The following is a 21,844-nucleotide window of genomic DNA, read 5'->3' as shown; positions in this document are numbered from 1 at the left end:
TAACAATTTGCTTTTGTATAAAGTTATTATTATTAGCAGTATTATTTATTATATCCATATTTATATTTGTTTTATTAAAAACAAGCTTAGATTTGCCCACCTGTCAGGTTTTAGACCATAAGGGGCACAGCATGCGTTTTAGGACATAACTCAGGTTTTTGAGCACATTTTGTTATTATTGTACATTTATTCGTTTGCTGGAAATTAGAACTAAATTTAAAAATAGTTTTGAAACGAATATTTGCGCTCAAGAAACGCAATTAATTATTTATAGACTAATTGATGTCTGTGCGTAAAGGGTTCCCTATCCAAGAGCGAAATTGAAAGTAGTTCCATTATCTCTCATTCTCACACAGTAGATGCTCTGTTTAACAGTTTTCTGTTAAGAAACTGTAACTGTTAACTTTTTGCTTGTGAAATGCTCATTTTTTCCACTTAGACTTACTTTGCGTCCTGTAAATAGCGAATGCGCTCTAGGCGCGACGCAGCTGCTCTTAAAGGGAATGGGAGATGAGACTCTTATTGGTTTATTCTCAAAACACACCTATAACTCATTAAGAAAATAAACTTAACCCTTTAAGATGATGCGCCATGGTACAAGGCAGATTTCCCGTCCTTAAATTAGCAAAAATGCATCCTGACACGCCCTGAAAGCGTTTGCGCCCTGCGTTTTGTGGACTGTCAAAATAGAGCCCTATAACATCAAACTGTTGCCAGAAACATTAATCACAACAATGCAGATCCAATAATAGACTCTTCTTGCTTATTAACCAAACTTTTTTCCGACCAGGCAGTGTATAACTTGATTATATAAACTTACACTTCAGACACTGTTCCGAGTATAAGATTGACCACGGATTGCATGTTGAAAAAACAGAAACATAACAAACCCAAGCATAGACATGTTTAAGTTTAAATAGAAATGTTTAATGTCAAACACTAGTCAGGTTTGTCTATTATGATTTCATTTAAAGGGATAGTTCACCCAAAAATTAAAATTGTCATCGTTTACCCGCCCAAGACTCGTTTCAAACCAGTTTGACATTGTTTTTTTTTTAACACAAAAGAAGATATTTTGAAGAATGTTGCAAACCGGTGACCATGACAGCCATAGTAGGAAAAGAAATACCATGGAAGTCAATGGTTACACGTTTCCAACATTCTTTAAAGTATCTTCTTTTGTGTTGCTTTAAAACAAGTGAAGGGTGGAAAAAAATATTAACAGAATTTATTTTTGGGTGAACTGTCCCTTTAAATAGCTTGAAAATAAAAGAATGCAACAAACTATTAAATCAAAACAGATGATTCACTATACAGAACCTATTTGCAATCTATGGGGTGCTTTATAATTAAAGACTAAAGGTATCTGTAATGAATACCACACATATTTTTAGGACAACCATGAGAAAACAAATGACTAAAAGCAGATTTATACAAAGCAGAAGATTTGCATGCTTGTATGAGACCAATGTTTGATCTTTGCGTAACACAGATTTAGCAGTAGCAGTTTTTTTTTTTACACTGAGAGACAATAAGATCTTGGTGCCTGCTGGAAAAAGACACTTGTTTTTTGTTCACTGGCCCAGAAAAGAGGCCATGGGGTCGTCGGGCCGGCAGCGTTTCATTCGGAAAGCCTCCATCTCCTCCTCTGTGGGCTCGCGCACCTCCATCAGGCTGTTGTACGGCCGTTTCCTCTCATCCACCTGCATGAGTTCAGCCACCTGCTTCAGCCTCTGCTCCTCCGCACTTAATGCCTGCACAAACACGCACATTATTTTCCTTCACAATAGGCCTTTGTGTAGCACAGATGAAGCAGGGCTCTTACGCCTTTTCCAAAGTCAAATATAGGCACTTTTAAAACATTCCCAGTGGATTGTCACAATTTCCCCAGCACTGTACAAATGTGGCAAATGACTTATTTTTATACTTGTGAATACTTCATTAAATTATATCAGATGCTATTTGTTATAGTATTCTACACTGAAAAAAATATTCATATGACTTATTACATTTTTTAAGGTGAGTGGTTGCAAACTATTTATTTTGGCTGACTTTAAACAACAAATTAAGTTGAATATTACTACATCTAATTTGTTTAAATTCAGGCCATATAAGAGTTTGCAACCACTTACCTAAAATTTAGTAAAAAAAAAAAAAAAACAGAATTCTTTTTTCCCAGTGTATAATAAGCAAATTTTGTGATGTCTGGACATACCAAAACACAGAATTATTGTCATTTACTCATTTAAATGTCATCTTTCATATATATATATATATATATATATATATATATATATATATATATATATATATATATATATATATATATATATATATATATATATTTATTTAAAAAAATTAACAACAAAAAAAAGACAGACAGATCACACAACAGGCACTTGTGCATGTTAAATCAGACTCTATTAGTTATAGTGTAGTATTCTAAGGCAAATCTGTGATATCTGCCCTCATCGCAACACTGAATTACAGTCATTTACTCTTTTTAATGTCATTTTCCCGTATCTTAAGTGTCATTTTTTTTTTATCTTAAGTTTAAATTTATAATAACGTCATGCATTGTTCACTAAGAATTATAATCTCAGTCAATTAATCAAAGGGCGCAGATACATTTAAACTGAATAAAAAAATAAATAAAAAGACAGACAGATCACACTACATGCACTTGCGCATGTTAAGTTAGATTGTATTTGTTACAGTATAGTATTTTAAGGAAAATCTGTGATGACTGACCTTTTCCCAACATTAAATTATTGTCATTTACCCTTGAAAATGTGATATATTCGCATATTAAGTGTCACCTTTCATCATAGGTTTATATTTATTATATTTCCATGCATTCTTCACTAATTAAATTTAATCTCAATGCATTAATCAAAGGGCATAGATACATATAAAAAATTAAATTACTATTTTATATACAAAAAATAAATAAATAACAAAATCAAGCAGGCAGATCACACTACAGGCACTTACGCACATTACATCGGAATTTATTTGTTATAGTCTAGTATTTCTAAGAAAAATCTGTGATGTCTGCCCTCATCCAAACGCTAAATTATTGTCACTTACATTTTAAATGGGTCATTTTTTTATCATAATCTATTATTTAATATAATTTTATACATTGTTCACTAATAAAATGTAATCTCCATGCATTAATCAAAGAGCACATATACACACACACACAAATAAAATCAATCAATAAATAAAGACAGTCAGATCATGCTATTTTTTTTATGCAAAAGCATTAAAATAAAATATTTTTATATTATTTAAATAGTAAACTATTATTTACTTTTTAGTAAGATAAAATATTATCAAAGCAACACAATAACATTAAGCAGTTTCAAGCCTTTTATCTAAAATCTAAGCACTTTTTAAACCTTGAAAACGCTAGATTAATATTCAAGCATTTTTAAGGATTTCCAGCACCAGTTTGAACCCCGATCAAGGATATGATTATGTATGTGTGTGTGTGTGTGTGTATGCATGTATGTGTGGCAGTAAACATGAACAGCTTCTCACCTTCTTCAGCTTTTCTTTCTTTTTGGCTTCGTCCTCCTCGTCGCTGCTGTCTGAATCTCTGTGCTTCTTGCTCTTTTTCTTCTTTTTCTTGTCTTTCAATTTTTCCTGGTGCATCTGTGAAAACGTTTCAGTTTAACGCAATCATCTTCAGACATTGTGGAGTGATTGCAGGAAATATGGGAGTGATGGTAATGTACCTGTAAAAGAGTCTTTGGTTCTTCGCTTGTTTGCGCCTCCTCCACATCCTCTTCAAATGGAGTACAAGAATTACTCTGAAAATAACAAAAACAGAGAATGGATTTTGGATAAAAAAGAAAAAAGACGGAACATGTATATAATAATAAATATATATGAATCATCAAAAACAATAAAGTATCAAACTGTAAATCTTTATTACAGCTTTATTTATTTTTAACCAATACATTTGAGTGTGTGGTTTACCACTAAAATGTCATTAAGCATAATGATCATGATCAATAATGATCAAATTAATCCTGCAAACAAATTTTTGTCAGGTATATTTAGAATAAATAAATTTTATGACGTTAAAAAAAAGACTATCTAAAGATCACAGTGCAGCAAGAAAATACTATTTAATTATTTTATTTCTTTATATTTTGCCTTTTATCCGTCAAATAATGACTTGATTTTACCCATTTTTACCCATTTGTCAACTAAAACCTTTTAATTATTATGAATATAAGTAAATTAATATGATCACTATATATATATATATATATAATTCTATAAGTTTGGGTCATAAAAAGTATCTTGTTAAGAATACATAAATATGACTTTACATAATTGAAAAAAAATTAAGAGGTTTTAAACTTTCTGAATTGCAAAATCATATTTTAAATAAAGAAACATTTCATACTCACCACTACTTTCTTGCCAGCTTCTCCTGTACAGTAGCTTTGCTTCACCATGGAGTGGCAGCATTTGTAACCCCAGTAGCCATCTTTCCAATATGATCCCCAGATACACTAAAAAACAACAACATTCATAAAACAAAATCAAACTTTACTTCAAACCTCATCATTTATTAAACACAATCAATCATCATTGTCAGCAAATGATTGTTAAAAAATTAGCATACAGTGCATCATCTGATGTTAAAAACCAACATAAAGCACCATCTGCTGTTAAAATTAGCCTAGAGTGCCATCTGCTGACAAAAACTAGCCTAAAGTGCAGTCTGTTGTTACAAACTAGTCTAGAGCGCATCATATGCTGTTAAAAACTAGCCTAAAGCTATGCCTGCTGTTCAAAACTAGGCTAGAGTGCACCACTTGGTGTTAGAAACTAGCCTATAGTGCCATCTGCTGTTAAAAACTAGCCTAGATTGTCATATGCTTATAAAAACTAGCCTAGAGTGCATCATCTTCTGTTAAAAACTTGTCTAGAGCGAAGTCTGATGTTAAAAACTTGCCTAGAGCACCACCCACTGGTTAAAAACTAGCCTAGAGTACACCATCTGGTGTTAAAACCTAGCCTAGAGCGCCATGTGCTGATTAAAAACTAGCCTAAAGTGCAGTTTATTGTCAAAAACTAGCCTAGAGCTCATCGTCTGCTGTTAAAAACTAGCCTAGAGTGATGCCTACTGTTCAAAACTAGCCTAGAGTGCACCATCTGGTGTTAAAACTATCCCAGAGCAACATCTGCTGTTAAAAAAAGCCTAGAGCACCATCTGCTGTTAAAAAAAAGCCTAGATTGCCATATGCTGATAAAAACTAGCCTAGAGTGCATAATTTGCTGTTAATAATTAGCCTAGAGTGACATCTGTTGGTAAAAACTAACCTAGAGCCCCATCCACCGTTCAAAACTAGCCTAGAGTACACCATTTAGTGTTAAAAACTAGCCTAGAGCGCCATCTGGTGTTAAAACTAAGCTCATGAATTGTGATTTGATCTGTCTAATGCTGTGTTCACACCAGATGCGGAAGAAGCATCAAGCGCGAGTGATTTACATGTTAAGTCAATGCAGAAACGCGAATAGAAACCTTGCAGCGCGATACGCGAGAATGACGCGCGTATATGGCGCAAATTGCATGAACGACACGATACGCGCGGTGCGAATTGAGCGTTTTGCACGCGTTTCGCACAAATCGCTCAAGTCTGAAAATCTGAACTTCAGCGGACATTTGCGCCGCGTTAACCAATCAGGAGCTTGCTCTTGTGGGGGCGTGATTATGACGTAGCGCCTGTTGTTGGTGACCCGGGGGAAAATCTTCCTGCACACACTGACAACTGTTCATCAAACTGGGCTCGGCTCATTCAGAAGCACCGCTGAATGCTTCCATCATCCAGGTTAAGTTTCTGGAGGAGTTTATGAGCTCACAGAGCTGGGTGCACCTCTGAAAGGATCTAGTGGACTCGGACACAGCCCCAAACGTATTTTCAGCCTTCATAAAGCACATAAACACAGTTATTTTCTAAATAAAATCCATGTTAGCCATTTAGCAATGAAACTACAGTCACCAGGCAGACAGAAGCCCTGCCCATGACACGAATTGAAGCGAGTACTCTCAAATGTTCACAAGTCTATTTACGCAAGGCTACATTGCACTATTCGGATCTGTTCCGCGTCTGGTGTGAACACAGCATAACGATTGTTCACCACAGCTCTTCTTCCTCGTTGCATACCGTGTGGTTATTATTGAGCACGTCTTCCTCGTATTTTGACTGAGCCACAGCCTTCTCCTGTCCTTTTAAGACGGCCCCGTGTCGAGAGTACTCCACATATTCCTCTGTCTGAGCCAACAGCAGCTCTCGCGGAGGAGCGTCCAAGTGTTCAGACCCGCCGTACTGCAGAGAAAAGCAACAACACACCATCAGCACCCCCATTTCAGCTATCACACTTCTCCAATTAAGAACAATCTAAACAATACCTTTTCCAAAATAGTCTCTTTCTGCTTCTCTTTGAAATCGTCCTTCTTGACTTTGTAGGACTGATGGAGAAGCTCCAGCTTTGTTGGATCTGCCTGGAGGTGAACTTCTGATCCCTTCTCATAAGCTTCCCAAGCAAAGACTGCAGAGGAGACACACAAAACCATGTCAGACCGACATCAGGTAAACAGGAGTTTATGTATGATGTGACAAACCAAGAAAACTCACGCTGAGTCTGGGCCATGGAAATAGTATCTCCAGAATAGCGCACAAAGTTGTCTCCAGCGTAGCCCACCCTGCCAAGGTAAACACATTAGATTGAGGACAGTATTATAGAAATAGGCATGGGTGCTTTAACACCTAGATGTTAGTTTCAGAGCCTGATTTGTTTGCCCCTGTTAGCACAGTTCATAGGGCATATGTGAACACCGCAATCGAGTTCTGATCTGCACCAAAACAATTGGCTTGGGATCACTTAAATGTGAGGTGGTCTCGGCTCGGTTAAAACAAACTCTGTAGCGGTTTGGTTGTAGCAAGATAGCAATATGATTCAACAAACTAACAAACCAGGGGGCTGTTTCATAAAAGTCATTTAGAAAAGCGGGGATTAAAGTCAAATGCCTGACTTCAATGAGCCGAACTAAACGTCCACGCTTAAATTGATTTCATAACAGTAAGTGAAGATCATTTGATCGAACTAATCTGAGTTCAGTTTAAATAATCTAGAAAACTGCTCGTGCACATAACTGTCGTGAAACTTTAAAGGTCGAGCATAGATGCATCGATTATGTTGTGTGCTACCATGGGAGATTCGAGAACTGAAAGAGCTCTGAAATGAGACACAGCTGTTCACAACGAGTGAGCAGCATCAGTTTTTAGAGTTCATACATAATTTAAACATAATAATCAAATAATACAGTTTGCAAGAAAGCAAGAGAGAAAGCTGAAACAGAAACATAAAAAAATACATATATTGTATGTGTGTGTATATATATATATATATATATATATATATATATATATATATATATATATATATATATGTATGTATGTATGTATATGTATATATATATATATATATATTTAGTTGAAATGTTGTAGTTTGTATTCTCTTCGTTTGCAATAACTTACTTGAATTTAAATTATTATCGTTTTAAGTGACTCGTATTAAGTGACTATAAAGTTTTAATCAGTATTACGAGGTTAAGTGAATTAAAATGGCATCAAATTACAGCAGGTGAATGTTAACATTACTTTGATTAAGCTTTGATTAACTTAAGACTTAGCCTGAGAGTTAGTTAACCTGCCCCATACCAGGCTAGTTTCCCAGCATAAGTTGCCAGAGTAACTGAGTTTGAACTATCGTAAATCTGATTTATGAAACCGAATTCACCATTAATAAACCTGACTCACCAAAATAAGCCTGGCTTTTTCTGTAAGCTTGATTTATGGAACAGCCCCCAGGTAATATCACAGTTTATTATGGTTATGTAATGCATGTATGGCTATAAGAAAAGGGTATGATGAAGAGGACGAGATATCATCCCTAACGGTAAAAAGAGCATTTCATGTTAATTACAAAAGGGAAAGCATGTTGCCCAAACCATTAAAAAATGACATTATAATACTATTAACTTTTTGGTAAATGCGACTTCTGATATAGTATAGATATATTTTACAACCCTTGACAATTGAAATGAGGCTACATATGAGAAAGACCTCTGATTTATATTTGGTGATGACTATGTCCGTGGGTGACTATTATAATTCTAAAACATTGGTTCCAGAGTGCTTGCAGTCTGTTGTTAAACTAGTCTGGATCGCTGTCTGCTGTTAAAAACTAGACCAACAGAGTGAAAAATAAGCATACAAATATGGACGAGTCCGTCTTATTAGGCTTAGAGGTTGTTATCTGAGAATAACATATCTTGGAATGTTGTGATTGACCAATCAGAATCAAGGATTCCAGACAGCCATGTAATAACTTACTAATTTTATATAGTAAAGAAAATATGCAAGTACACAACTGGCACGCTTCCTATAATAAGCATTTTACTTTTATATTTAGCAGACACTTTAGTCCAAAGTGATTGACAATTGAGGAGACATACGGTGAATTCACAAGAAGCCAACAAACCAATATCTTTGCTTCCATAAAAAGTAAATGTTTTTGCATGACTGGCTTGGAATTGATTTTCCCATCGCCATGACTGCAGGCTGAAGAATTGAGGAATGCACTTACTCTTCTGGATTCTTTCCAGTGTTGGAGTATGGGTTCTCCCTCATGGCTCGAGTCTTAGGATCGTAGTAGGCGGAGTTTGGATCCAGATTTCTGAGGTACTGTACAATAAGAACAGCAACAGCATCTATGTTACTACAACAGACCATGCTGATGACAAAATGAATCATATTTATGGTACTCATGAGAAATGTTGTTTATTTTAGCTCATCAAATTGTAAACATATTTATAGTAAAATGAGTAACAACACGTCCAGAATTGTATTTGCTATAATTACCTTGGCGATGTCCTCTCGGATTCTCAGGTTTCTAACTGTGATTCTTCTCTTGGAGTCAAAGTTTTGTCCAGGCATGTCAAAGTCATCAACATATTTGTCCTCATCTTCATCTTCACTGCTGTGGTCCTGTTCAGGGAAAAAAGTTGAATCAAGTTAGTGGCTTTTAACATTGAGTTTTATTTTATAATCCAGCTGCACATCATGATATATACCTGTACTGCTTCCTCATGCTTTCGTGAGTTCTGCAAGATTGAAACATATAGAATTATAAACACAGATAATAAATGTAATCAAATCAAACTTTATAGCACACATTTTTACGTGACAAATATCACATGCTTAAAAAATGAATGTGTAAAAACATCTAGAAAATAAAGTATATTGTAAAGACTTACAGCTTGATCCATTAGTTTACCAGATGCTAACTCCTCTTGGAGTTTCTGAGCTTTGAGAGTGCGCTTTGCCTGTGGGGATAAAATTAGATAATAATTAGACATGCTTCCTTTATCCTTGATTGTAAGTCGCTCAAAAACATCTGCTGAATCAATAAACGTGACCTTAGAGCACAAAACCAGTCATTTTGATTTATATTGAAACTGATACACAGCAAAAAAAAACTGACTAAATAAGATGTATACATTATTAGGATAGGACAAAATTTGATTGATAAAAATATTTGAAATCTGCAATCAGAAGGTTTAAAAAGATAAATAAAAAATAATGAGAAAAATCACTTTAAAGATTATATTTTTATAAATTTATAGTAAGGAATTCATAAAATGTCTTCAAATGAACATAATTTTTTACTTAATATTTTTAATGATTTTGGGCATAAAGGAAATATTAATAATTTTGACTATTGCCAAAACTATAATTGTGTAACATAAGATCCACAAATGTTAATGTAAATGCATCATCATGGTCTATATCCGCTCATTTCTTACCCTGGTCATTATTATGGAATGAACATAAACACACAAACATATCCAACAGTATGTTTGACTCACCAGATCCACTTTAGAATATTCCTCTACAATGCGCATGTGCTCATCAGGATCATAACCATTCCAGCGATCTCTCTTTCCATCATAATCCATCGAGAGCTGAACCTGCTGGTGCTCATCCGGTGCGATGCCTGTGCCAGAAAACTTTGCTCCAACCTTTCGGGGTCTCTGTGAAAAACATTTTTGGACATAATTTCATTTTAATGTAAGATTATTATATAGAAATATTTCTCAATTTCAACAATTTACAATTTTAACTAAATGATTTCAGTTTTATATATTTTTTCAAAATTATAATTTATTCATTTGATGCCATGTTTGAATTGAGTCACATTTTCCCTTTCAGAAACCATTTAAATATGCTGATTTGCTTCTCCAGAAAGTAGGGGTGTCAAAATAATTGTTTCTTCGATACACCGTGATGTAGACGTGGACAATTTGGTATTGGTTCAGTAATAATCATAACCGGTTATTGCGTACTGACGTCATTTATCTTATGCGCTATATTGCGGTAGCCTACTCTGACGAGGGAGGCGACCGCGAGTAATTAAAATACTTCAACTACTTAAAAAGCAGACAACTGTGCACAATTCACTGCTTGTGAGTTTGGTGGACAATATATTACTGACACTGAAGTTACAGCGAAAGCCCCTATTCCACTGCTATTGAGAAAGCGAAAGCTGTAAACTCCTTTTCTGCTTTTCTCTCTTGCTCTGGACCTTTGGCCTGCTGTCATGAGGTAACATTTCCTCTCCTCTCGTCTGTTACAGCGATACTTGTGGATCCAGACATGAGCGTGTTTGCAGAGTGAGGTTTTGGTAGCCGGATCAAAACACAACATTTACCCAAATCACATAAATAGCTAAATATATGCCACAAAACATAATTGTATTGTTAATAATAGTTGTATTTGTTATGACACTGTTTCTTTTCAATGGATTAAAGTAAAAAAAAGGCTGTTTAAAAAAGACTGAAATAAAAAAGCCATGTCAGCCAAATCAGGAGCCATGTGCACCCACTGACAGGTCAAATCTGCTTCTCTCTCTCTCCTTCAAGTTCAAAGTAAATTTGAATGCCAAAGCATTTTAGAATTGTATATAAAATAGCATATGTAATATATTAACATCATCAAATTAATAAACTAATCAGCAAATGAGAAATAAATGACAGAAAAGTTAGTAAAGACAGACAGTATTTCTAAAAATGATCGTAATTTCAAGATTAAAAGAGTACTTTTTTTTTAACAAAGCAAATGTGTTGGTTAACCATTACTAAGGGTGTACATATATTTTGCAGCCAGTTTAGACGTCATTTCGTCGTCTCCGAGTATATAGTATCGTTTTTCTAAGTAAAAGTGCCATTAATATACCTGGGCGGCCCGCCCAAGTAAAGACTATGTGTGGGGAGCACTGGCGTGCTGATTATCAGTCACTCATCGATGAACAGCGCGAAAGCGTTAAAGCCAATCGCAGCCCTTTCTGTTGAGCGCGTGACCAATCATAGGCAATTCAAATCTCGCTCGACAGTGCTCAAAAAGCAATTTTATATGTAATAATCCGATAATATATACATTAGTTTGTTTGCTATACATGCTCATGTTGTCCTCTGTGCATATACTTTAGTTTTGTTTGATACATTTAAAAAGAGTGTTTTCTTTGAGCAGGTAAAAGTAAAGGTACAGTTCATATATCTGACTGCTGTATTAAAGGACAAAATTGTATTACAAATAATATATAAATGCATTTATCAATTTTAATACAAGAATTCTTGTGCTGTAAAGTAAAATATAAAATTGTGAATGGAAAGCATCATCAATGCACCGTGATATCAAATTTAACCGAATCGATGTCATGATGATCGTAACCGAACTGTGAGACCAGTCTAGGTTCAGACCTCCACCAGAAAGTATTATAATCAGTTGAAAACAGTTTTGCTGGTTAATGTTTTTTAGAGGCTGTGACTCATTTTTCATGATTCTCTAATGAATAATTTTTATTTGAAACTAAAAAATGTCTTAAGTGTCTCTTTTGATGAATTGTACTGCATACTTGTTAAATAACTGTATGCATTAGTTTCTTTTTTAAGTTTAAAAATCAATTTAATGACCTAAAACCAAACATTATTTGGTAATGACAACCTATCCATGCATGTATCATAACATTGTTGTATAAACCACTTACCTCCAAACAATCTTTCTTCTTATGTGTCAAGGCGCCACAGTTTTCGCATGCTCCTTTTCTGTATTTCGTGTTCACTGATTTCTAAATGACAGAAGGGCAATGAAAAGGGGTTTTACACACTAAATGTCTTTAAAGCTTATAAATATATAGGCAGGAGAAGGGCTTACTTCTTGTACACCTCTCTTATACCAGTCTCCAATGGGCGCAAACTTGCTCTGATTCTCTTCCTGGGGTCTCTGATGCTTAAGGGTGGGTCTCTTTGAAGGGTCAATGTACCAAGGGACAGACGAGATGTACTGGGGAATATGAGGGTTGATGTCCCTGGAAACAAAATATTATGGTGAGAGAAATCAAAGTAGTCACATGCAAGACAAGTAAACATGATTGAGGTAAAGTTGGTTTTATATTTGCACATTCGTTCAGTGATGACTTGTGACACGCTCCCTATATTGTTTACCATAGTACTTTGAATATTTGGTCTGAAATTGCATTTAAAAATTGAACATTTGAAAATTAAACAGTTTATGCATCAACATCCAAACATGCTATAGACATGAACAGTATAGTAGCTGACTTTATATCCAAAGAAAAGAAAGATGTCCAAAGATGCCTTTTTTAAGGCCCCGTTTACACCAGTGCGTTTTAGTTTTAAAACGGCGTTGTAGAATGAAAACGATCCGCGTCCACACCGCGTTTTACCCAGCGTTTCTGAACTGCTCTCCGTCCACACCAAAACGCTGAAAACGCACATCACGTGACCACACACACACTCTCGGGCAAGCGCTCCAGCATTTCTACCCAGATAGATCTGCTTGTCGGAATGCTCATCACGCATCTCCCGCTGGATCTAATCTCACTATATTTGCTAAACGTGATATTTCATTCATGTTGTTGTCTTTATCTAACGACATAGGCCAATTCCCTGACTTTGGTCATTGACATCTATTAAGTTACTTGTTTACGGGTAACATGTTTTGGTTAAGCGCAAAGATAAGTTAATGATTAATCCAGGTACATTGACTGATCGCTCGTCTTTATTTCCTACAATGTATAAACTTATTGTATGTTATACTTTTATAATTATCGATTATTAAAACTGATATTCAGCAAAAGAGAGGGTGTGTTTCGTATTTTCACTGAAATTGAAAGGAGGCAGTTGTTATCGGCTCCGTTTTGTTATAAATATCCACACAGTGAAGATGATGCTCATGCAGCACGGCGCCTCTACATTTCTGCTGTCTGTTAAGTTGCTAATATTAAAATGAAAATAGGCAGTTCCTTAAATCATGTTTACATTTTATTGTTGAGAAAGTGAAACAACGTAGCCAAGGTGATGTGAATGAAGTTATAAAGTACACTGTTCCCTTAGAAGATTTACCCGTGTCCTCGGTATGTTTTCCATATCAAACTGAGAAAGGGGAGACTGCAGCCTTGATCAAACTTGCGAAGTCTTAACTTACAAGAAGAGGATGCGAGACTGAACTGTGTGTGGGCTACTTAATATTGAGGAAAAGCCCCAATCAGAGAGGCGAACGTTTGCAGCCCCGCCTCCGTTTTCAGATGTCTCCGTCTTTCCCCATCCACACTGAGACGGAGCAGCAGCGTTTTAAAATGAAAACGGCTTCTCCAGCGTTTTCAAAAAGCTCCGTTTTCGGCGCTCGAGAACTCCGGCGTAGTGTGGACGGATGGCGTAACCGTAGCAAAACTTATGCGTTTTCAAACTAAAACGCACTAGTGTAAACGGGGCCTAAGTTGTAAAGAAATCTGTTTTCAAAACTAATGACGATGTTCCAGAATATTTTACATTTTTATTAAAATAAAATACAGTGTTCAATAAGGGAAAAAATGTTGCTGTTTTTTACCCAGACATTTAAAAAGAACATATTTGTATGCAAGGTATTCATACCGTCAGAATCTTATATTGGCCCATGCCTAAAACAAATATTCAATTAAAGATTATTTGTACAGCGCTTTCCACAATAATTATAGTCTCAAACAGCTTTACAAAAGGTGCACATTATTGCATTACAATCAAATTCAGAAAACTGAAGGGTTTTTACTTACCACAAGTTTATTAGTTACTAATAACTTTTAACAGTTAAAGTATTATTGTACATAAACATAATTAACCTGCAGTTATTTAGGTAATGTCTACACTACCTGGCAAAAGTCTTGTTGTTGATCCCAGTTGTAAGAGCAACAAATAATAACTTAACTTTTATTTGATAATTTGAAAAAGTGGCAGAAGGTCGATTTTTTCAGATGAATCATCTGTTGAGCTGCATCCCAATCATCACAAATACTGCAGAAGACCTATTGGAACCCACATGGACCCAATATTCTCACAGAAACTAGTCAAGTTTGGTGAAGGAAAATTTATGGTTTGGGGTTACATTCAGGATGGGGGTTTGCAAGTTTATCTGGAGTTCCTAAAAGCAAAGAAGGTCAAGGTGCTCCAGGATTGGCCAACCCAGTCACCAGACATGAACATTATTAAGCACGTCTGGGTTAAGATGGAGGAGGAGGAGGCATTGAAGATGAATCCAAAAAATCTTGATGAACTCTGGGAGTCCTGCATGAACGCTTTCTTTGCCATTTTAGATGACGTTTTAAATAAGTGATTTGAGTCATTGCAGAGATGTATGGATGCAGTCCTCCAAGCTCATGGGAGTCAGACACAATATTCATTCTGTCTCCACTGCAGGATGACTTTATATTCTATACTGTATATTATTTCTGTTATGTGACAAGACTTTTGTCTAAGCAAAGTCAGACCTTACTGTCCTAATGAAATAATTATAAATCAAGCCATGATCATATTTTATTTTGGGAAAATAAGCGTAATCTAGAGGCCTTTCCCTTTCATATAAGCCACTTCTGATACCAAATGATCAACTAGAAGTCAAGTTATTATTTGTTGCTTCTAAAACCACAAGACTTGTCTGGTGTGTGTGCATATCATGCATCATTCATTTGTTCAACATACTTTCCCTCCTCGTCGACTTCAGCTGGAGCATTTCCCAATTTTCTCTGCTCTTCCAGCTCTTTCTTCTTCCTCCAGTCTTCCCTGGTCATTTTCTTCGGCTCTTCCAGATCTACCATCCCTTCTGACGCTTTACCCGCCTCCGCCGCCATGATCAGCTAACGTACAATAATTACACATAACATCACGTTCAAATTCTCAAATAAAATGCTGTAAACACGGAAAACACGCTTAACACGTCAACAATCTAAATGTATACAATTAAAGCAGAGAATAGAAAGCTGTATGCTCTAATGTTAAACCCGTTACGCACTCAACATTTCCTATTATTTAACGTTAAAGATGTGTTTGACGTTGATATGACGTGACCAATGAAAGTCAGTACAGCGTATTGCACAATAACTCGTTATTTTACCTGATGTTTCGTTAAATCCAACAAACGATCATATATATTTAAGTCTGTGGTTTGTCCTCGCGAGTTGTTTACAAGCGTGTTGCGCGAACTTCCGGGTGACTGACGACTTCCTTTCCTGCTCGCTGTGACGTCTGGCATGTATTTGCGTGTCGCCCTCAGCTGGACTGAAGTTTCACTGTCTTTAAACTTTAAAGGGATAGTCCACCCCCCAAAAAAGAAAACTCATTATTTATTCACTCCTTAGGTCCAGGTTCTTTCTTCTGTTGAACACTAAAGAAGGAATTTTGAAGAAGGTTGGAAACCTGTACCCATTGACTTCCATAGTCCACATTTACCTCTAGACTAGTTCACATATCCACATTTTATTTATGCTACAGTGGAAGCTAATGGTTACAGGTTTTCTATGGAGTTAATCTAGGGCCATACATACTTGTAGAATAAAGGAAAGTTTTGCTAACAAGAAAGTATTGAGCAAAAAAATAAAACAAAAAATGCAAATCATTAAAAAAATCACAAAGTGAAAATGAGAAATAAAGAAATAAAATATAATTTTGCTTACAAAAATAAATAACTACAAAAAATATAGTTTTGAAAAAAAAAAAAATCTTAAATTATTGCAATAAAAAAACTACATATTTGCATAACATTTTTATAGCATTGCCTTTACAAAACCCATCCAGTCAATTGCAATGCTCATTTTGATTTGCATTTTAGTCAACCGTGAGTTTACGATGCTGTTTTCGCTTTGCACTTCACGTTTCTGCGCGTCTCACCTTGTGGCCCTGATTTGACAAGGGGGCGGAGTCAAGGGAAGTTGATTGCTTACGGCAGACCTGGACCTACAGAAGAATTACCAACCTGCGTCACACATGACGTCACATGAGTCCCTGGTTGCAAAAAAAGACTGGCTGCAATAGCAAACATGTCGTGTTGTGCGGTAGGATGCAAAATTCGACTCCAAAAATAGAAAACTTAACTTTTACCGTACACCAAACTGCTTTAATGCCAACTGCAGACGTCTTTGACTAAAAGGGAGCTGAATAAAGTGACGACCTAATTAAAAATGCTGGACTCTGCAGTTCTCATGTTATATCATGTTAGTTCATGCTATGCTGAATCAGAAACATTACTGCATATTGATTGGTTTTTAATTTCAGCAAAAAAAGTGAAACATGGTGAATTAAACTGCGGACACTGAATGCTTACAATGAAACGTGAAAGTGTAAGTTATTAAGGTAAACTTGGTTTTATATTCACACTTTCATTCAGTGACACCTTGTGACACACTCCCTATATTGTTTACCACAACACTTTGAATGTTCGGTCTGGAATAACCTGCAACTGTGACTTAAAACCAACATTAACATTGTTTATTTGACTGTGAACATGTTGTACTTTCAGTCATTGGCTGCTAATATGTCTACACTATTTGGAGTTTGCAAATAATACTTTTATGAAATGATATTATTAAGGAGAAAGTCTGAATGTGCGAATATAAAACCAACTTTACAGAAATGTGTAAGTTCACATACGCTGCCGTACAGGTGAGGTTCGCTGTCAGAATGCAGTCATTTTGCGTGTTGGTGATTACCCAGGTCTTGTACAGCTCCGTCTTCTTTCCTTGTCTTTGGCTAAGCAGAATCTCAGTTTTTAGCTCTATGTAGTGTTGAATCTGGTCATCATGGAGCCTTATTTCTTGCACATGACCACACATAACAAAATTGTAGGCATCCAAAAACTTGTAGGCCTTTAACTTCTCTCTTGTAAAATCACTTGGAGCTTCAATGAGATTGTATATTTGGGTCTGGATGCTTGGCCATTTCGTCTTATCCAATTTCCAATGGGAGGGTGTGATCGCAAATGGACCTGTCAGACGAACGCCGCTCACTTTAATGTTAATTTTGCCGAATCACTGTGCTTATCACTGGATGACATGCTGTTATAATTCGCTGGAAGCATTATGTTAATAATATGTATAATATGTAATCAATATAACTTATTTTCTAATACAACAACAAACTGTACCGCATCGGATGTCATTCCCTTACTGTAAATGCTAGCGCTCCCGTAATTCGTAATTCGTCTATTGGCGCTGTGATACTGTGTCTCCAGGTGATGACGTTGCTTAAATGGAGGCCATTGACTGGACAGGTTCTGTAAAGGCAATGCTATAAAAAAATTTTTTGCCAATATGTTTAGTTTTTTTTTCAACTGCAAATATTTAGGTTTTTTTATTTATTTTTGCACTGCTTGATTTTTATTTGCAGTTCTTTTTTTGTTTGCAAATTTCATTTTTTTCTTCAAACTTAATTTTCCCTTTGAGTTCTTTATTTTTTGTTAGGAAAATTAATTTTTATTTCTAAAAAATAAATTTTCGCTTTACAATTTTTGGAGATTTGCACTTATTTATTTTTATTTTTTTGCTCAAGACTTTATTTTTTGTTTGCAAAACTTTCTTTTATTTTGCAAGTATATATGGCCCTAGATAGATGGCCCTCCATAGTTTTCCACTTTCCTCAGAAAGTTTTCTTTAGCGTTCATTAAAATAAAATAAAAAAACTCATGAAAACCACTTGAGGGAGATTAAATAGTGAGTAAATATTCATTTTGGGGTGAACTAACCCTTGAAGCCAGACCTTCACACACCTTTAATGAACTTAACAGAGTGGGTGTTGAATTCCAAGCTTGTTTATATGAGTTTAAACAATCTTATACTATGGTATTATTTGTTATTCATTGGAAATTAATTTTTTAGATAAGCATGTGTAGTGAAAACTTGTTTACGACTCATTTTTAGACGTATGAGTTAAATGGGAAAGTCACTTGAATTGATTTTCACCTTAATGTGTACAATTTAGTATACAGCCACATTCCTGTACGTGTTTATCCGGTCCATGTCTCCTAAGGATTCTCCTAAAAGGCTATGTGATGTTTAACTCAAAGGGTTCACATTAATAAGATTTATGGTTGCTTGGGTAAGATCTATGGTTGTTAGGTTTATGTTGAGAAAGGACATAGAGCAGAAACAGCGGAAACACCAGACGCAGTACAGAATGGGCCGTATTAGAATTGGCCTTGTAAGCAGTACAAACCAGATAAAAGGGTGAGCACACTTTGCTTCTGTGTCTCATTCTGCAGAAACTGTTGTAGCTGTATGATTGTGACCTTCTTTATAAAGAATAAAACTTTGAAAAGACATACCAGGTAAGACTTTATTTCTTTACCACAGACAGCGCCTCTTTAAAGAAAATTGCCACTACAATCATTGTGTCTCATTTTATGATCAACAGAAAAAGAAGAAGAAATTCATAAACATTTAGAACCACTAGAGCTAGTAAATGGTGAGACATTTTTTCAATTTGGTTTTAGTTCTTTATATCTAATACAAAAGCTTTCCACTCATGAAACTGACAACTGTCTAAAAATAACCCTGGTGCAGTAACTGAAACTCTGTTGGACAAAGATAGGGAGCTTCTTACTGTCAGCTTCTTTTTTGTCTGAACTGACAACAGTAAACTGTGGTTTCCTGAGCTGTTAGTCAAATGAGATGGCAGAAATTCAGACACACACTAACAAATTAATACAGTGCCATGCTTTATGTCAAAATACATTAAGGGTAGTTTTGAATCATACATTTATTTACTCATATTTTCCAGTTAGGAAGCCATATATTACGGTGTATATACAGGACATGTGCATGCAATTCTAGAATTTTGGGTATATTTAAGGTTAATGATACTTATCATTTTCAGTTTTTAATAATTACGCAAATCATATAAAACATATTTGATATTGAGAATATTCACTTAAAGACTCTCACTCTACTTATTTAGACTGTCATTTATACTTCTCTCATTCATTTGTACAAAATCTTTAGGATAAACCAATAGTAGATTAATAATGTAAATTCTGTTACTGAATTTACATAGTAATAATTTACAATTATTTACAATGTAATAATTCTGTTACATTCATTTTTAATTCGAAAATATGATTAAAATACATCGAATTGTGTTTTAGACAGGCCAAAGCTAAAGCACACAAAATGGTAGAAAATGTCAACTCTGTTACTGTCAACTCTGTTATTCAACTCTGCTACTGTTAACTCTGTCACTGTCAACTCTGCTACTGTCAACTCTGTTACTGTGAACTCTCTTACTGTGAACTCTGTTATTCAATGCTGTTAATGTCAACTGTTACTGTGAACTGTTAATGTCAACTCTGCTACTGTCAACTCTGTCACTGTCAACCCTGCTGTCAACTCTGTCACTGTCAACTCTGCTGTCAACTCTGTTATTCAACTCTGCTACTGTCAACTCTGTCACTGTCAACTGCTGTCAACTCTGTTATTTAACTCTGCTACTGTCAACTCTGTCACTGTCAACTCTGCTACTGTCAACTCTGTTATTCAACTCTGCTACTTTCAACTCTGTCACTACTGTCAACTCTGTTATTCAACGCTGTTAATGTCAACTGTTACTGTGAACTCTGTTAATGTCAACTCGGTTATTCAACTCTACTACTGTCAACTCTGCTACTGTCAACTCTGCTACTGTCAACTCTGTTATTCAACTCTACTACTGTCAACTATGCTACTGTCAACTCTGTCACTGTCAACTCTGTCACTGTCAACTCTGTTATTCAACGCTGTTAATGTCAACTCTGTTATTCAACTCTACTACTGTCAACTATGCTACTGTCAACTCTGTCACTGTCAACTATGTCACTGTCAACTCTGTTACTGTCAACTCTGTCACTGTCAACTCTATTACTGTGAACTCTGTTATTCAACTCTGTTAGTGTCCACTCTTTTAATGTCAACTCTGTTACCGTCAACTCTGTTATTCAACTCTGATACTGTTAACTCTTATTCAGCTCTCTTACTGTAAACTCTGTTATTCAACTCTGTTATTCAACTCTGTTACTGTCAACTCTGTTATTCAACTCTACTACTGTCAACTCTGATACTGTGAACTCTGTTATTCAACTCTGTTATTCAACTCTGTTACTGTCAACACTGTTATTGTCAATTCTGTTATTCAACTTTGTTACTGTCAAGTCTGTTATTCAACTCTGTTACTGTCAACTCTTTTATTCAACTCTGTTTTTCAGATCTGTTATTTAACTCTGTTACTGTCAACTCTGTTACTGTCAACTCGGTTATTCAACTCTGTTACTGTCAACTCTGTTACTGTCAACTCTGTTAATGTCAACTCTGTTAATGCCAAGTCTGTTACTGTCAACTCTGTTCATGTCATTTCTATTAATGTTAATGCCAAGTCTGTTACTGTCAACTCTTTTACTGTCAACTTTGTCACTGTCAACTGTTAAAGTCAACTTTGTTACTGTCAACTGTTATGCTTCAATAAGTTTAGCGATAAGTTACACAACAATTAGTACAACAATTAGTACCAAAATCAATTGTTACTTTTGTCAAATTAATGCATTTTGCATTATTCTACATAAATAATGTATTCAGTTTACTGTAAATTATACATTTGTTGTATATGAATGAAAAATGCTTGAAATTAACCAGCAAATGTAATCCTGGACAAAGATTATTTGCGATTAATCCCATCCAGAAATAAAAATTAGTTTTGACACAATATATGTATGTGCATTTATTATGTATATGTTATAAACACACATACATAAGACAAATGCACAACATTTTATTACATAGATTTTTAATGTATACTAATTTATGTCACATAGGGCCCTATCATACACAGTGCAATGTGGCGCAAGGCTCGACGCAATTGTTGTTTGCTAGTTTCAGCTTGGCACAAGAGTCGTTTTGACATTTTGCTGAGATTTGTCCACTTGTTAGGTTTTAGACCATATTGGACATAGCATGTGTATTTAGATATAACTCAGTTTTCTGACCACACTTCTTTATTGTTCTTCATTTTTATATTTGCTGGAAATAAAAACTGAGTTTAGAAATAGTTTTGAAACAAATCTTTGCGCTTAACAAATGAAATTAATTATGTAGGCTAATTGAGGGCTATGCCTACAACAGTGAAAGTGAAGTAAATAATGAGGATACTCTTCTCTCATTCTTGCACTGTAGATGCTATGTTTAACGGTTTTATTGCTAGCGAAGCTCTCGGTTTTTTCGCTTACAAAGTCCGCCATGTAAATAGCAAATGTGCTATGGTGCGGCCGGTGCAACTGACTCTCAAAGGGAATGGGAGATGAGACTGTGATTGGTTTATTCTCAAAACACATCTATAACTCATTAAGAGAATAAGCTACACCCTGTAACACCATGCATGCGCCACGTCGCAAAGCAGATTTTTCCGTCCTTA

General features: G+C 35.4%; 1 protein-coding gene across 1 annotated transcript; it reads right to left on the bottom strand.

Moving 5' to 3' along the window:
- Window positions 1-1,507: 1,507 nt before the first annotated feature.
- slu7 (SLU7 homolog, splicing factor) lies at window positions 1,508-15,605 on the bottom strand. The gene is made up of 16 exons (NM_001007367.1): window positions 15,534-15,605; window positions 15,122-15,276; window positions 12,303-12,456; window positions 12,136-12,216; window positions 9,959-10,123; window positions 9,347-9,415; window positions 9,164-9,193; window positions 8,952-9,077; window positions 8,677-8,774; window positions 6,663-6,730; window positions 6,437-6,576; window positions 6,192-6,353; window positions 4,428-4,532; window positions 3,744-3,818; window positions 3,547-3,660; window positions 1,508-1,754 (listed from the first exon to the last, which is right to left on the bottom strand). The coding sequence occupies exons 2-16, from the start codon at window positions 15,268-15,270 to the stop codon at window positions 1,575-1,577; spliced, it is 1,716 nt and encodes a 571-aa protein (NP_001007368.1). The 5' UTR covers window positions 15,271-15,276; window positions 15,534-15,605; the 3' UTR covers window positions 1,508-1,574.
- Between the last annotated feature and the right edge of the window lie 6,239 nt (window positions 15,606-21,844).

This window comes from Danio rerio, chromosome 14 (genome assembly GCF_049306965.1).
Source record: "Danio rerio strain Tuebingen ecotype United States chromosome 14, GRCz12tu, whole genome shotgun sequence".
Taxonomy (NCBI): domain Eukaryota; kingdom Metazoa; phylum Chordata; class Actinopteri; order Cypriniformes; family Danionidae; genus Danio; species Danio rerio.
This window is presented reverse-complemented; position numbering and strand designations above follow the sequence as displayed.

What these genes read in the sequence shown, in the direction of transcription:
- slu7 (NM_001007367.1), bottom strand. Translation starts at nt 15,270, where the DNA reads ATGGCGGCGGAGGCGGGTAAAGCGTCAGAAGGGATGGTAGATCTGGAA. An exon ending in AGCATGAGGAAGCAGTACAG is followed by an intron (nt 9,078 to 9,163) that starts GTATATATCATG and finishes TTCCCTGAACAG; the next exon opens with GACCACAGCAGTGAAGATGA. An exon ending in TTCCATGGCCCAGACTCAGC is followed by an intron (nt 6,577 to 6,662) that starts GTGAGTTTTCTT and finishes TCTCCTCTGCAG; the next exon opens with TCTTTGCTTGGGAAGCTTAT.